The 17921-nt window shown below is 45.1% G+C and overlaps 1 protein-coding gene and 1 long non-coding RNA gene across 2 annotated transcripts in view; both read left to right on the top strand.

The window, feature by feature from the left end:
- Positions 1-5317, top strand: part of LOC309674458 — a 60532-nt gene extending 55215 nt beyond the window's left edge. The window contains exon 5 of the long non-coding RNA XR_014269390.1: positions 5301-5317. This is a non-coding gene — a long non-coding RNA (uncharacterized lncRNA). The remainder of the gene's footprint in view (positions 1-5300) is intronic.
- The window catches only part of LOC309674360 (dedicator of cytokinesis protein 1), a 79687-nt gene continuing 67083 nt past the window's right edge, over positions 5318-17921 (top strand). The window contains exons 1-3 of the mRNA XM_082486381.1: positions 5318-5449; positions 15544-15629; positions 15816-15972. Coding sequence (XP_082342507.1) covers positions 5330-5449; positions 15544-15629; positions 15816-15972 — 363 coding nt within the window. The 5' untranslated portion in view covers positions 5318-5329. The remainder of the gene's footprint in view (positions 5450-15543; positions 15630-15815; positions 15973-17921) is intronic.

The raw sequence follows: 17921 nt of genomic DNA, 5'->3' as shown, positions 1-17921 counted from the left end.
GACACTTTTATCTTAGAAGTTGCACTACATTAGTCAAATTATTAATGTATGTGCTCAGAAAAAAAAAAGTCAGGAGTGAAAAGCTATAATTCTTGCATATACTTGAGCATATAATTTTTATGACTATGCCATTGTGCATAAGGCATGATGAAGCCAAACAACTCTGACTTTTGATTTATGGATTAAAGGGTATGGATAAGCCTCAAAAATTAATATTTTGTCTCATCAGTTTTTGTTCATGAGTACCATGATTAACGTAAAATGCTGAGTTAAAACTCCCCCGTCGGGGACCAGGCAGCCCTGTAGCTGTAACGCACATCTAAGAGTATCATTTATTTTCTGAAATTAAATAGTAAAATACAAATTCTGAAAGTTTTCTTCTTGTCCGTGATTCTTATGCAGTGTTGGCTGCAATATTCATACCTTTATAAGTAGAAAAAAATAAAAAGAAAGAGCGTGTATAGCAGAGAGCAACACTAGCTGTGTGCACACACGCTTCAACTACTGGTGATTTAGGAATAAGACTTTTGTTTTAAACAGGGAACTGCGTGTGAGAGGTCCAGCCTGACAGATTTTGTGTGTGAATCCTAGTCGTAGCTGATACCCTGCTAGGTTTGCTCGTGACGGCTTTTGGTTCTGGGCTGCCCGAGTCAAGAAGGACAGGGAACTGCTGGAGAGGGCCCAGCAAAGGGCTACAGAGATGAGGAGGGGACTGGAGCATCTTTCTGATGAGGACAGGCTGAGGGACTTGGAGCTCTTTAGTCTGGAGAAGAGAAGACTGAGGGGGGATCTTATCAATGCTTATCGGTCCTTAAAGGGTGGGTGCCGGGGGATGGGAACAGTCTGTGTGCAGTGGTGCCCCGTGACAGGACAAGAGGGAACGGGCACAAACGTGACCGTGGGCAGTTCCATCTCAACCCGAGGAGGGACTTCTCTCCTGTGGGGGCGGCAGAGCACTGGCACAGCTGCCCAGAGAGGGGGGGAGTCTCCCCCTCTGGAGCCATTCCAAACCCGCCTGGAGGTGTCCTGTGCCACTGCTGGAGGTGCCCCTGCTCTGGCGGGGGGTGGCACTGGGGGGGCTCCAGAGGGGGTTCCAGCCCCCACCAGTCTGGGGTTCTGTGTGATTCTGTGATTTGAGCGCTGTGACGCAGCAGCACTGAGGAAGGTTTCGGGGAGCCCCGTCCCAGGGCGCTGAGCTCCCACTGCTCTGCTTTGCTGAAAGCTCTGAAAGGCTTTTATTTTCTTGTGTGCATCAAACCCAGTGTACGTTACTCTCTGTAGGCGTTTTCCCCTCCATATCACAACCTGAACTTTAAAATTACATATTATTTGGAGTCAGTGTTGTGTTGGAACTGGGGCTCCTTAGAACTTGGTGAGACAGTAAGTATCAGAGAAGCGTAAAACAAGCCGTGACCTCTGTCTTGGAAATGTGGGAACTCAAAATACGTGCACTTAAAAGCGTGATGTAATGCAATTTAACATATACAAAACACAGTTTGACACAAGGTCATGTGTACCCGTTTTCAATGCTTAATGGTTTCAACAGTTACACGTTAAAAAAATTGCATTGCCGTTAATAATATCCTTGTGGTAATGCTGGTCAAGGAAAGCCAGCTCAGAGAACACGGCTTTGATTGTTGACGTCTGAGAGGGAGATGGAAAAGTGAAATTCCTGAAGACGAAGTGCAGTGGGTTGTTGCTGCTGCTGCTGCTGTCCTCCGGCGAGCTGCCCTCCCACCCGGCCCGGCCCTCCACGCGCTCGCCGTCCGAAAAGGTGTCTCGACAGAGACATTCAGTGTTGTTGGAAGGAAGGCCAAGGTTAAAAATAGAGCTGAACTTGGAGCGTTGTTATACCACACCTCGAGTATGGTGTCCAGTTTTGGGCACCTCAATATAAGAGAGATATCGAGGTGCTGGAGTGAGTGCAGAGGAGGGCAATGAAGCTGGTGAAGGGCCTAGCAGACAAATCATATGAAGGAGCTGGGACTGTTTAGTTTGAGGAGGAGGAGGCTGAGGGGAGACCACATCACTCTCCACAACTATTTGAAAGGACACTGTAGAAAGGTTGGTGCTGGTCTCTTCTCACGGGTAATTAATGACAGAACAAGAGGGAATGGCTTCAAGCTCCAACAGGGTACCTTTAGACTGCACATTAGGAAAGAATTTTTCACAGAAAGGGTGGTCGGGCATTGGAATAGACTGCCCAGGGAGGTGGTTGAGTCCCCATCCATGGATGTGTTTAAGAGACGTTTGGATGTGGTGTTGGGGGATATGGTGTAGGGGAGAACTTTGTAGAGTAGGGTATATGGTTGGACTCGATGATCCCAAGGGTCTCTTCCAACCTCGACAATTCTATGATTCGATGATTCTATGAAATAGGAGTCATTACGGATAACACTCTTTGAATTAGTCACGCATGTTCAGAGCTGAACCAAGTGAGAGTTGCTGGCAAATTATTTGGTGGGGTTTTTTGTGGCCCGATTTAAATTAGAAGAACCTGGGAAATGAAAATCACACGTTAGCTGAGAAAGTGAGCACCTTGGGTTTGGTTTGTGTGATGGGGTCTGTACTGTTGTGTGAGCAGTCGGGGGGAGCACGTCTCATGGCAAGGCAGAAGCTGCTGCAAGGGGAAGTTTTTGCATCTTCAAAAGAATACTTTTTCTTTTTTTTTTTTTCCCGTGGTTCTTAAAGCAGCTGCACAATTTGGTTTTCAGAAGAGGATCCTCAATTTTCTTCCAGACTTGTTGAGTTTTGTGTCTCTGCGTGGGAGTTCCCACTATCTCGGGCAAAAAAAAAGGCGAATTCGTAGTTGGGTTGTTTATCAGAAAGTGCTGCCCGTGGCAGGCAGCGGGGGGATGCTCTGCCCTGCCAGAGGAAGAGTGTTTCTGTTCGTCTTTCGCTCTTGTGCTTTCTTTTGTGCCACACCACCATCATGGCAAACCCTGGACGTATGCGTCGTCACATCGCTGATGTCAGAAGGATGTCCCACAGCGCTTTCAGCCCTCTCCCATATCACCCAGTTGGTGGACGAACCTTTTCTCCGTGTTCTTCCTCGTCCATGCTCGATGAAGAAAACCAACTGAGATGGCTTAATGGTTTGCTCAGTGCTGCCCTGCCTTCCCGTGGGCGCTGCCGGCCCCCGCTCCTGCCTGCCGCAGCCCCGGTGTGGACCGTTCCCCGGGTTCTCCTCAACAGCTGAGCTCTGGTAGGAGCCACCCATGGACCCTCCGTGAAGAGCTCAGTGGGTTTCAAACAGCAGACGAGGGATTTTTCCGCAGTACAAAGTACAAGTGACTATAATACCTCCTGCGAATAACTCACGCGCTTCTATTCCCCCCAAGTCCTTCTGGGTTTCATATTCCAAGAAGCTCTCTGTCCTCTTTGATTTAAAAACTCCAGTACAGTCGATAAATGGGAAGAAGGGTGAGTGTGTGCAGTACGGCTTCATGGGTGGTGGGGCTGGCTGCTGCCGGCCCGATCCCGCCTGGCCCGGAGCACGTCCTGCGGCCGCCCCCGGCGCCGTTCACCTCGGCGGAGGGGCTGGTGGGCACCCGGGAGGTGAGGTCTGTGCCTTTCCATGCCCTCGTCATCAGATCAGCTCTTCAGCGACTCCCTTCTTGAGCAAGAGGTTTATATGCCCCCGGAGAAGAGGACTGGGGATGAAAGATTGAAATAAAATCTGCTTTTGTGAATTTGCCGTTGTTCACATCTAAAGTTCAAAAGGTGTTAGTTACTTTTCTGAGGGAATCCCTGGGCTTGAAGCAGTGGAAAAACCCACCGTGGCACACGGAGAATTTCATGACGCTGAATTTGTGCCTGACGAATAACTTCTGTCGCTATCATTTGTTTTCTGAAATATTGACTCTGACACTTTTCAGGCATAATACAAGAAAACTGTCACCTGAGAGCCCGAATGTAATAATACTTGTAAGAGAGACAGAGGAAAGCTTTACACCTCTCACGTGATATTCCTTACCCACAACCGGCATTGCGGCATCGTACAAAGTGGCAGTTTTAGTACAGTGTTAATTCCCCCTAATAGGATTGGTAATGCTAATAGGATTCTGAAGTTTGCCAAATCAAGTAACAGAAATTATATCTGCCGCAAAAAGTAGCACCTTTCGTTAGTAAAGGATATCTTCTTGATATCAACATTTGTTGAGATTTATGTTGGTTCTGGTCAAAAGTGAAACTGCTAATTAAAGACTTCCACAGTTACTGCCATGCAGGTGTAGCGCGGTGGAATACAAATGAATTAAAATCTGTTTCTGTCATATACTGGTGGTAACTGCAACGGGAAACAAGAGTGGGAAGATGGAGGAAGCCGCGGGCTCCATCAGTTAGCCCAGAAGAAGGTCTGGTCTGGACCACGGCAGAGGGCGCGTAGACAGCGTAGGAGCCTGGCTGTGTCCCGCCATGAACACTGCATTTGCGAGGAAGGTCACCCCTTGCGTAGCGGGGTTCAGAGGACTCCCAGCCTGTTGCTGAGAGGGGAACGCATTTGTATTTTCTAAACTTTTGCCATCAAGTTCTCTGCCTGGAGCTCTCCAGTCCTCTGCTCCACTGCTCCACACCAACATCTGTCCACGGAATTGTTGGAACAGATAATTTGCAGAACATATAAACTACATTCTCTACACTTTAGCTAATAATACGAACAGGACCTAGATGTTTTAAACTAGTCCAATATTTATTAGGTGCCGTGTTCCTGTTAAGGTTTAATGCGGAGAGCGTAGCAGGGAGGGTCGGGGGAGGTGCAGTTTTCTCTGGGGAAGATAAATGTGAAATAAAGTTTGCCAGTTAGATCAGCTCTGGAAGAAAGAAGACGTATTGTCGGCTTGGTAGGATGTAGTTTCGTGTCTCGAGGCTGTGTAAGTATGCACTCGTGGTGACACTTTGATAGACTGACACGGAGAACATTTTGTAGGCCGCGGAAGATACAGAAGTCTAAATAAGTTAAGACAAGCGATGTGCCTTTTAGCCACCTTCTCTCTCAACCGTAAGTCGTATTTAAAAAAAAAAAAAAAAAGCCTCGAAACTTAATATGAGTGTGCAAATATGGGTGCTTTGTGGAAAACGTGGGAAGTTCCAGTTTGATTAAACAACTCTTCTTCGTTTAGTTTTAAACATATCGCATGCTTCTCCGCTTGGGGCATAAGTAAATAATAGGTGTTTCGTTAGAGTCAGATCGTGAAAAATACTGTCTTGTGCTATATGAGAATTTATTGATACGGCTTTTATAACAATTGCCTTCTACAGTGGCTGTTCGTTAACTCTGAAATGCATCTTTTCTCTTAAAGGTCAGCATAAAATCAAGTTTATCCCAGAAATGGTGGGACCTATCTTAGAAATGACGCTTATCCCAGAAACCGAACTTCGGAAAGCTACAATCCCGATCTTCTTTGATATGATGCAGTGTGAATTTCATTCTACTAGAAGCTTCCAGATGGTAAGCAACGAGCTACACGTATTTAAAGTTTGTGAGAAAGATTTAGCTGTTCTTTGACAAAAACCTCAGAAGTTTTGTTATTTCTTATTTTTCTAAAGAATAATGTAATTATGGATTTTCTATATCTCTTGAGTGGCTATAGAGTTTTCATATGTGGGTTTTAAATTCTTATTGAAGGACAAATTTGCATGAAGGAAATGAAACCTTTCTTTATGATGCAAAAGGAGAGCAAAGACAGATGTCTTAAATTTTCACTGTGACTCAGACAAGGAGTCTGCTTCCGAGTGAAATTGGACGTAAAGGAAACCTGATAATGTGGCAAAAGAAACTATAACCCGTAAGAATTTATCATCTCTAGTATCTTTTGGTACTCTTTACCATTTTATGGATTTTGAAGAAGAAAAGCTATCCAGTCAGTGTCAGTGTTTCTTCATGCTATGTAGACACTGCAAAATCTAAAATACTAATGCAGCGGTTTTGTTCCATTTTATTTTAACATGCTGAGGGGAGTCCTTGAATAAGCACTCACAACCTTATCCTGATAGCATCAACTTTTGAGAGACAAGTGGAGTGAAAGAAGGTTTCCCAGCATCGTTCATTTGACCTTCTTCCCCTGGAAACTTTGCCTTACGGATTGAGTTTAAGACTAGTCAGGCCGGGGAGGGTTATGCTGTAAGCCAGCGTAGCTCCTTTACACTGTGAAATTTCCATCAGTTCAGGATATGACCTTGTGAATTTTGCAATAAAGTCTGACGTGCGTTGTTTACTTTTTTCCCCTTTATATTGGCAGTTTTCTTTCTTGGATGAAAATCTTATCCTTTTCCATACTTCTTTGTGAACTGTCATTCATAACCAGCTCTTAATAAACCCGTAGCCAGAGTAGATGAATATCTGTGTGGAGAGACTTAAGCGAGGGAAATGGCATCAGCTTTATTACTTTGATTTGTTCTGTGCTGGATGGTGTGCGGGAAGGTTGTGAACTGTATCTTTGCATCCGTCCAATTACTGCGTAATCATTCTTTCTTGTGTTTGACTCCGATGGTACTGTAAAGATTGAAATGCTCGCTGGGATGCCATTTAAACAGTTTCCTGTCAGATGCTCTCTTTTGTTGCTTGTCGTTTTTTATTTGTACAATTATATGGATCATGAAAAATCCGAGGGTAGCTTTATAGCTAAATTTACGGGCCTATATTTTCTTGACAGAAGGAAACCAGCTTTGTGTGGAATAGTTGGGTGATTTTAATAAATGAACGTCTTAAATATTTCACACAAATTCTTTTTGCCTTTTGAGAAGAAAAATGCCTCATGCTTAAGTCAGGGATGTCTTGGATCGTATGTACTCAACCTATATTTCTTATGGCAGTATAGCGTCTTTCTTTATGGACGTAGCATTGGTATGACAGGTGCAGAGGCAGTAAACCTTTTTTCAGTCCATTTGGAGTGAACAGTTACGTCTAACGGGGAATAATCAATCTGTCCATTTATGCTTTTGCAGATAATGTAGTTATATAGTTTGCTGAGTATTTCAGAGTGGTCTTTGGGGAACGAAGATCACAGCTGGTAAAAGGCAGAGAATTACGGAAAAGGCTGGGTTGGAGGGGACCTCTGGAAGTAACCTGGTCCAAACGGGGCCTTAGAGTGGGTTATCTGGGGCCATCTGAAGCTCAGTATTGAGTATTTCCGGTGAGGGAGGTTTCACCACTTCTCTGGGTGAGCTGTTCCAATGTTTTAAGACTTTTCTTCTTATATCCAGATGGAATTTCCCTGACTCAACTTGTGCCTGTTGCTGCTTGTGTTGTCACCATGCCCCCTTGTGAACAGAGCAACTCCATCTCCGCTATAACCTCCTTTTAGGAGTTGGAAGGCTTGAGTCTAGCTTTTCTCTAGGCTGAACAAACCCAATTCCTTCAACCATTCTTCAGGCCAGCTTCGCCAACACTCTGCTCAACTCGGTGGCCCTCCGTTAGGCCGTCTCCAATTTGTCGATGTCTCTCTCGAGGCGGGGGAACCAAAGCTGGATACAGTGTTCCAGCCGTGGCCCAACAAGTGGGATGATGCTCTAGCTGTACTCTTAGTGCAATCAGGGATGGGTTTTGCCTCCCTTGAAGGGGCGCACTGCTGCTTCGTGTTCAGCTTGCTGTCCACCAGGGCCTTTCCAGCGGAGTCTCTTGTGCTGCTGCTTGCAACTATGCCATCCCAGATTCGGGACTTTAAGTTACTCCTCCTTAAATATTACACAATTTCTTCTTGGCAGTCTTTCAGACTGTCAAAGTCATGAAACCGCCACCCTTTGAGATCAGCATTTTCACCGCTTTTTCTACCCGCTTTGCAGTCTGTCTGTCCAGTCTGTATCATACCAACCTGTCAGCAAAGATGTTTTGAGAGACTGTATCAAACACGGGTCGTGTTTGAAGGTTGTGACAACCGCAGCTCTTCGTCCACTGAGCAGATGGTTTCATCACAGAAGGCGGTCAGGTTGGTCAGATGTGGTTTCCCCTTGGTAAATCCGTATTGGCCTTTCCCAGTCACCTTCTCGCCCTTGCTGGACCTGGAAGTAGCTTCCCTGAGAGCGTGCTCCGTGGTTTCCTCGGGAACTGAAGTGGGCCAGCCTGGCCTCTAGCTTCCCAGCTCATGGGTTTTGCCTCTTTTGTCTTTAAGTAGTAGAAATAGATATAGAATTTAAGTATTACCAGTACGTAGGCAAGCTTTCATGCTTAATGCGTCAGTGTAACGTACTGCGTTATGTCACCTCTATGCAAGTACCACTTACCATTGCCCAGCATCCCTCCCAAAGAGAACTTCCAAATTGAATGGCTGGCTGCTGTTAAACTAATCTGCCAGAAATCCAATTATCTAACCTTATTAGTCACATCAACAAGGGTTTAGATTGGCTCCACTTCTCCAGCAGATGTATAAACCTCATGATTTGTGGGGGAGGAATTTAAATTTTGTGCAGAACTTGTATTGCTGTGATGGGTTGTGTTATAAACACACAGCTTTCCCCATGGCGGTTTTAATTTCAGTATGAATTGGTTTGCCTGTAAAAACCAGTAACAGACAGAATGGTTGGGGTTTTTTTGTTCTTCCAGTGTATATATAGCCCTGAGAAAAAAAAAAAAAAAACAGAAGATAAATTCCTCTGTTTTTTTAACAGAACTAAATTAAAAGCTTACTGAATTAAAAGCTGGAGTTGCCCATTTTTGTCCTCTCCCTCTTAAGGTGCTTTGAAGCCTATATAAGGCTTCAAAGTACCCTGTACCTCAAAGCGTGAGTCTGATACTGAAGTCAGTGTGGGACTGAAGGTTCCCTATAGAAGGAAATGCCTCCTTCTCCGCTCGGCTTTTTTCCCTTTGCCTGTTTTACTAGCGAACCCTCCAGATCAAAGGGAATATGTCAGAGCCGCAGGAACGATGAAAGAGAATTGGTTTGAGTGTTCAAGGCCTGGTCAGGTGAGCGTGTTGGATCCCATGGTGACAGCAGGAGAGAAAGTTCATCACGAAACATGGAATTCGGAGCGTAAAAAGCCCCAACCTCTGGATTTTGCTGCCTGTTCCTTCAAGCTGTCGCCCGCTCTGGCTCCGTTTCCTTTGAGCACTCATGTTTCTTCGCCTACCCAAAACTTTTAACGTACCTTTTCTGGACCCGTGTCATTGCTGATGTAACGTTCTGCTTGTTTTGAGTTGAACCAGTTCATGGAGAGGTGCCAGTGCCGGAACTGGTCCAAAACAGAGTGTGAAGGAAGCAGGAGGAGGCGGAGGGAGGTGTTGGGTAGTTTCTCCCTATCTCATGGCACTGCATCATCATACGATTTCTTCTAACTGATCTGGTACAAATTAATTAGTAGAAATAGCTTACTTCAAGAGCCAAAAAACCCTATTAACAAAGTAGGGTAAGGGACCGAGTCGGAAGCACTACCCCAGCCTGTCTTTCCCAGCATAATTACAGTTCTCATCAAGTAGGAAGGAAGGAAGGAAGGACCCTTCAAAGCACAACCTGAGAGGTGTACGCCCCCGCTCTGCAGTAGCGAGCAAGAAGAAATTAGGAGTCCCATATGTCTAGTTTTCAGACTGAACAGCATTACTAAACAGAATGATCACTGTCTGGTGGCGTTAGCATCAGCGCTGTAAGCATACAAGCTCCAGCATGTGTTCTTACCCTGTTGAGTAAGGAGTTGGGTAAAAGTAACTACCTGAGGAAATGGCCCCAAAAATGGAACGACGGATCTGTCCTGCTTTCTGCAAATCAGAATGACACTTGGCGTAATGGAACCGTAGCTGAAAAGATAGAAAAATGGTACAGAAATACATAAGCAATGAATGCATAATGCTGAATCATATAGAAATCCATAATAAATGAATGCATAATGCAAAATCATATAGAAATGCATAGTAAATGAATGCATAATGCGTACGATTACTTAAATAAAACCATGGGTGCAGCTAAAGTACCTCTAGCTGGCGTTCTCTTGTTAGGAGAAATAAATGAATAAAGACTAGGAGAAATAAAGAGGAAACGCTTTTAATTCATTTTTAACATTTAACAATAAATCTCAGTATGATCAAGATGGGCATACTGGCGCTTTTATTTGCAGTGTAATTTCTTGTTGGTCATCAATGAATTTCAAATTGATATCATTCTCCTTAATGAGAAGTACCTCGTTGATCTAAATCTCTCTCAACTTTTAGAACCTATAATTCCTTATTAAGTCTTTTTACCGCTTCTGAGCCCTGTGTTAACCGCCTTTTCCCCGTGCTATAGATCTGCAGACAGAACACAAGTTAATGGCTTCTCCAAGTTTCTGTGATGCTGCAGATTCTCCTCTGTAATCCCATTGAATGAGCAAATTCAAATAAGTCATCCCCCACAAAGGATTCATTTCAATAAGTAACATTTTTAGTTAGCTACAGTTGACGTGTAAATGTGTAAGGTTTTTCTTGTTTTCTGACCTTTTGGAGAATATTGGTATTCCTCCCTCACCCCACCTGAAGAGCAATGGAAAAAGGTAATGCAGTAAGTCTAGAGACCTCCAAAATCACCTAACATTGAGTGGTTGTTTGCCGACCAGAATGCTGGGGGAAAATGGGAAAAGGAACATACGAAACTGTCGGATATTATCACCAACTTTCGTAGCAGCCTTTGAACAAAGTTCTACAGTACTTGTGTGTTATTTCTGCATTAGGACTAATTTCTGGTGGTGTCATCTGTCACTTGAGCTTCATATGGCAAATTCATTATTATCCCGTATCAAAACAAATTTATAGCAGCTCGGAGGATTGAAAGTCCTCCTCATCTACGGCTAGATTAAATTGTCAGTCAGTGCTACAAATGTAGCCTGACCACACTTCAGGTAAACCTAAGACCAAAAGCGATTATTTGAGCTGGCACTTGAAGATGCTAGATAGCTTACACTGATTTATTTTGTCCGGATGGGAGATTGTAGCAGACAGATGAAGGAGTGGATATACTCTTTGCTCAAGTTCAAAGGCACATCCTAAAGGGAAGCTGAGATCTTGATCCACTGCAAGGAAAAGTTGATAATAATTCCCTGTAATCTTCCTAACATCACCCCCTCAAGCTTTCACTGTCAGCAGAAAGATGAATCTCAGCTCATTGATGGTGCCAGATATACCCCTTAAGCTTCCCGAAAGAGCCGCAGCAAGTGTCACTGGCCGTAAAGTAAACATTGAAACACAATAATTGCAGGACTACTTTGTGCTATTCCATGCATTAAAAAAAAAAAAAAAAAAAAAAAGGAAAGAAAAGGAAAAATTGAGACTTTATCAAGAGATGCCAGGTGCAGTGTCCCAGAGCCATTAGCTTGTGCCGCTCCCAGACCGTGTTCTTACTCCCGTCATGGAAGACAGTAGCTCGGTAAACATCAACTTGTGTTGATGAAACCTTCTTCTGTTGAAAGACCGCAGAAGGACTTTTAACTATGTTCAGTCACCTGGCTTGCATCGTCTGCATCGTATCGATTCCTTGAGAAGAATCAGGAATGACTGAAGAGCAAAGATATCGTTAATAGTCCTTAAGACCCCAGAAATGCCCCAAGTCTTGCTCTGTTCAACCCAAGGGGGCCATTAGGGAAATGGCCCAACAAAGCCTAGATTTACAGAAATTTAAGTGAAATTGATATCAGGAAGATACTCGAGATCCTTTATGACAAATGTAATTGCTCTTCTTTGTATGAGTAATCTCTTGCTAAAAAATATATCGCCTAAAGGGCTCACACTGGCAGCAAGTGTCATTTTTCACATTGGTATAGAAAGTCAATTTCTTTCTGGTCTCATTAGAGAACATGAATTTTGTGACTTCTTTGTTTCATCATCGTGTTGCCTCAGTGGTTTACTTGACACGTCCTTCTAAAATGGGAACATGTTTCAGCTTGTGTTTGCTTCTTAGAGGGGGTGGATTGCATTATTCTTCCTTTTCTCATTTTCCTGTCATTTTTTGAACAATGGCTTCATTGTATTAAAACCCCTTATTGCACTTCACTTTTCATTCATTTCTTCACAAGGAAAGTAGTGAGGGAGTGGAGCAGGTTACCCGGAGAGGCTGTGTAATTATCCATCCATGGAGATGTTCGGTCCTTGGCTAAGCAAGGCACAGTTGGCCTGATCTAGTATTGGCAATCATCCTACGTCACCTGGGAGGTTGGACGAAATGACCTTCAGGTCTCTTGTAGCCATTGTTTCTGTGATTTTGTGGATCATTTGGAGTACAGAAGAGCGTCTGAAATGTTTTAATCCGAGGTTTGGGGTTTTCATCTTTAAAACAGTGGCACATAAGAATAAAAATTGTTTTAATATGGAATATCTGTTGTTTGGGTACTTGGTTGATTTTCCTGCGCTATGCATGATACAATCTGTAGTTCAGGTTTCCTGACAGCTCACAGTTCGATTGACTTGTGCGCATTGTTAGACTGTACCCTGAATTTGCTCTGAGCGGTAAGTGAGCAGGAGCTTTGCTGCCATCATTCATCATGATAGTTTGTAGTCACTGAGCTCAGAGCAGAGATATTTTTTTTCTCTGTTTGTCAGAAAATTCTGGTGGGCTGCCAGATAGTTTGTAAAAATAAATTTCCCAACTCAAATGCGGAGGAAAAAGGTCTGGGGTTGCATATGAAGGTAGGAACATGCAGTGACCATTACTGCAGTTAATGCTGAGAAGGACATGGAGACTTGGAAAGGGAGACAAGAACAGTGTCCTGGATCTGACTGTGGACTTTATCATTACCGCTGGTGAGCCTGGTCAGATATTCGGAGATTGAGTTGTCCTAACAAAGAGGACTCTTTTGGCATTGTCACAATTTATCACGCAAATCCATTATACCAATGTGTATTTATTTCTGCCTAAACATGATTTTTCTGAGCAAAGCAGAAACTTCTCTACACTCCATGGCTGCATTTCATACACAGGTTCAGCTTGGCCGGCATGTGTATGTTCACAACTGCTGTGGGCATCAGCAGAAAAGGAGATTCCAGGAGACCAGACAGGTGCCTCCAGCTGTGGGGGTGGCCGAGAAGCTTCTCCTCTCCTTTACTTGCTGCAGGCTTTTCTCTTGTTCTGCCCGGGTTTACTTTGGACCACATGAGCAGCAGTTATTTCAGGAGAAGGGGATTGTGCAGAACTAAGGGAAGGCCACGAAGATGCTTCGAGGGCTGGAGCCCTTCTGCTGGGAGGACACGCTGGGAGAGTTGGGGGTGTTCAACCTGGAGAAGAGAAGGCTCCAGGGAGACCTTATTGGGGCCTTCCAGTGCTCTCTCCAGGAGAGCTGGGGAGGGACTTTTTACAAGGGCATGGGGTGACAGGGTGAGGGGGAATGGCCTCAAACTGGAAGAGGGGAGATTTAGATTAAACATCAGGAGGAAATGTTTCCCTGAGCGGGCGGTGAGCCCCTGGCGCAGGGTGCCCCGAGGAGCTGTGGCTGCCCCATCCCTGGAGGTGTTCAAGGCCGGGTTGGACGGGGCTGGGAGCAACCTGGGCTGGGGGGAGGTGGCCCTGCCCAGGGCAGGGGGGTGGAACTCGATGGCCTTTAAAGGTTCCTTCTAACCCAAACTATTCTACGATTCTATGAAAGAAAAGTCTAGTTTTGCTTACAGGCTTTCAGCAAACGCCCGCCCTCTCCAGTTCCAGAGAGGCCCTCTGCTCATCCGGCAGCGTTTGGTGGCTTTAACAGAGGAGCTAATACTGTTGTCACTAAAGTAGTTATTTTGATTGGTGGAAATAATTTATAAAAAACGAGAAATGCTGTTATCATTCTGGTCCAACTGAAGAGGTGGGGAAGGGTAGCACTGGGGGGGAGAGCTCGTGGCTGGAACAGAGGGGCAAGAGCAGGTCCGTAGGCAGCTGCTGAGCCCGGCGGTTGTGGACATACGTCCTCGCTCTGGAAGCGTATCAAGCTACAGACAGTCCGTTCTTTTTTCATTCTTACATGATATGCTGCTGATATGAACTGCGGATGCAAAGTACATCTCGTGACATTTACAAAATGTTAGTGGGCTTTGTTCTTGTGCAGGTGGCCCTTTGCTTCTCCTCGGAGCAGTTGGGGACTGCTTGAGCAAGTGACAGTGAAAAACCATGAAGACAACCGTTCTCTCAATAAACTCCCACTCTGACTAATGGTCTCCCCTGCCCCTGCCACAGGCGCCCATCTCACCCGGGCGCTTCTGCTCAGGTCTCTTGACAACAGGTTGTGTCACTAATGTGCTTATTTAATGAAGAACTGGGAATTAGATGTCTAGACCAATATGTTACGTAGCAGCTGGCCTAGAGTGAGCCTTCCTCCGCTAACAGGTTGCATTCGTTCCTAACCAGAACCCGAGGAGATGTAGCAGCAACAGGTAAAACCCTCTGTAATCATTAAAAATCCAGTGAATTATCCAGTTCGCATTTAAAATATATTCTAGTGCCCACTTAAGTTTGCATTCTTTTATTATTGACATAATCCCAGACCATTCAGGGCTGGAAGGGGCCTCTGGAGCCCCCCCAGTGCCACCCCCCGCCAGAGCAGGGGCACCTCCAGCAGTGGCACAGGACACCTCCAGGCGGGTTTGGAATGGCTCCAGAGGGGGAGACTCCCCCCCTCTCTGGGCAGCTGTGCCAGTGCTCTGCCGCCCCCACAGGAGAGAAGTCCCTCCTCGGGTTGAGATGGAACTGCCCACGGTCACGTTTGTGCCCGTTCCCTCTTGTCCTGTCACGGGGCACCACTGCACACAGACTGTTCCCCCCCCGGCACCCGCCCTGTCAGTATTGATAAGCGTTGATGAGACCCCCCCTCAGCCTTCTCCTCTCCAGACTGAACAGCCCCACGGCCCTCAGCCTGTCCTCAGCACAGAGATGCTCCAGTCCCCTCCTCATCTCCGTAGCCCTTTGCTGGGCCCTCTCCAGCAGTTCCCTGTCCTTCTTGACCCGGGGAGCCCCAAACTGGACACAGTGCTCCAGATGTGGCCTCCCCGGGGCAGAGCAGAGGGGGAGGATGACCGCCCTCCACCTGCTGGCCACACTATGCTTGATGCACCCAAATAAAATCCTACTCTTAAGTTGTTTGAAACAACTTCTTTTCCCTTTGCAGTGACTTATTAACAGGTTTGTTAATTGAGTTGTGCCCCACAGAGTCAGTGTCTGTATGCTGAAAAGGGATGTCAGTGATGCCGGGGGGTGCATCCGACGGAGTTATCCGACCCCAGGTGTTACACAGCCTCTCTCGTAGAGCTTTCGACATTTTTGTATTTTACTTCTGTTGCTATTACCATTATTGCAGGGGACATTCTGTCCCTGGCTTTGTGTCCTCTTTTTCCCCGCCCTCATCCTTGTCGTTAATCTCCTTATTTAGTTTTTGGTATTGCAAATATTTACACTTCATTTACCAACATGACCAATGATTTCTTCAGCAAAAAAGTCCTTGTAGGGCAGCCCATCGTCATGGATAGTCTAATACCGGAGACTGCAAACTCTTAAAGTCAATCAAGCTTTAAAATAGTGGCTAAACATCGCACCGAGATACCCAACCAATCTGTGAACCATTGAGGCTACAGTAATAAAGTGAAATATTTGCCATCTGATTATTTACGCTTGCTTTGTTTAATTATAGTTTGAAAATGAGATCATCACGAAACTGGATCACGAAGTGGAAGGAGGCAGAGGAGACGAACAGTACAAAGTGTTATTTGACAAAATGTAAGTGTTGATCAGCGGCGAGATTTATGTCACAGTAAAGTCAGGAGAGAGAGCAATTAGACTACAATGAACTTTGTAGCCCAGAAATAATTAAAATCTGTTAATGATGCACAATATTTAAAATTGCACCTGAGTCAAGGCTTTTTCTGCCTGTGATTAACAAGGCGAATGTAATTGGTTTCTCAGTCTCCTAGAGCACTGCAGAAAACACAAATACCTTGCTAAGAGCGGAGAAACTTTCGTGAAACTGGTTGTCCGCTTAATGGAGAGGTTGCTGGACTACAGGACCATCATGCATGACGAGAACAAGGAGAACCGCATGAGCTGTACCGTCAACGTGCTGGTAAGCAAGAAGCCACCCGCCTGAAACGGTTACGGCATTCTTCATTTTACACCTTTAACAAGAGAGTTGTGTAAAACAGAGCACATGGTGGGATTATCATGAAAGTTTGAAATATTTTTGGGTTTTTTTTCCCTTTTTTAATGAAAGTGAATCTATGAAAACATGGGTTGTTACTTCTTTAGTTGGTTTGAAGGAAAGATTTGAGAAGAAATGTTTCAGGGCCTGATCCTTGAGGGCTGTTCATTGACATTTACAATTGATGGACAGCTTTATGCAGAAAAACACTTTGACATGCAGAACGTTGGAGTAATATGCAGTTGACTACCGAAATTTCCATGCATTTGCAATCCCATTAGTATTCTGCTCGCTGCTCAGCTTCTGTAATTCAAAATTTTTGAAGAAATTTGAGTGTTACTATTTCATTCACAGCAGAACAAGCTGGGGAGGTTTTCCTCACTGATGTGAAATTTCCTCCTCTTAGCTCCAGAAATTTTGGAGTATCTAATCTATACTACAAACCTTTGTGCATTTAGGCCAGAGTTGGACGCAGTAGGAGTTGTCCTTCTAATGCTCTTTGGTGGGAGCATTGGAGTGTGGGATTTTACTAGCACGAAATCAGCACATATGGAAAAACGATGTGAAAATAAATTTTAGAGACCCTCAAACATAGTACTGGCTAGATTTGATTTTTCCGATAGGACTTAATATTAAACCGTTAGCCACTAAGGATTCAAAGCTTTTATCCCTATATCAATGTCAAAGCTTTCATTTTGCTTAAATGCGTGGGGCACAAATGGTGTTTATCGTTTGTGTGAGAAGGCTGATAGATTTTGTTCAGACTGGTTTGGAAAGACGTGAGTCAATAGTTTGTAGCTTTAGTACTTGCAAGTAATAAAATCGTCCCGGGCTTGTGCGGCGCAGCCTTTATGCCGCACTACAGCGTAAACTATAAACGAAACGGTGCCCGCTGGAATGGGAGAGAAGATACGGACATCAAATCAGAAATTGGGATTTTGGTTTTGGTTTGTTTTTCCTCTCTGCGCCCATCAGAAAGCATCCGAATGTTTAGGAAATGGGAAGAGAGGCGGAACTTGGAGAGTTGTCACCGGCTGCTGACCTGGCCCATGCCGTTCGGTTGCCCGCAGAAAAGTCACCGCATCCTCCTGAGCAGAATTTGAGTTAGAAAAGCCTGCCAGTTCCCACCAGGCCGGATAGGAAATGAAATTGCATCCACTGTACGCTCTAAAACATGACAACCATCTGTAAAACTGGGAAAATTTCACGAGGAAGGTGAATTTATTTCTCCTTCCCTTCCTCATAGTAATCTGAGGCTCCTCCTCCTAATCCTCACCGTACCAAGGGCAGGGGACCGATGGCACGCTTGGGGGTTGGCTCTGTTTTCTCTAAGTGTCTCTAACAGCGTCTCCTGATGCTGATTTTCTTCATCTGAATTTTTCAAGTGTTTGCAGATGATAAATTTTGTGGGCGATTTGCTCCTGTCAGGCTAAATCACCGCGAGATACCCGCACACAGCGCTGCCGCGGAGGCGGCGGGAAATGCCGGAAAGCATCATCGTAGGGCAGAAATTTCCTTCTTTTTGCGTAGGCGCAATTTAAAACTTTCGCTTGATTTTAAAATCCCATTTGCCCTCCAGGGCCGACTCGGGTCTTTTCATCGTTCTCCAGGCACCTGAAATGAAATTTATGCCTTTGCAAAAATCCAAACCCAGGGCTGGTACTCAGCACAGTTCCCACCTGAGGTCTCAAAGAGTTGGTAATTGGCACTTTAACGATGCAGAGGCTTTCACAGGATGGAGTTTGTCTGTATTGACTACAGTTTAAGTCCGAGGTTTTGATATGCATTTAAGCCAGTGCTGATGTTAAAAAACAGCTGCTTGTTCCCGCCCTGACTATCCTGGCGAAAGCAAGCGTGTGGCCACAGGGGCAGAG

Source organism: Vanellus vanellus, assembly GCF_965231255.1.
Source record: "Vanellus vanellus genome assembly, chromosome: 7".
Taxonomy (NCBI): Eukaryota; Metazoa; Chordata; class Aves; order Charadriiformes; family Charadriidae; genus Vanellus; species Vanellus vanellus.
This window is presented reverse-complemented; position numbering and strand designations above follow the sequence as displayed.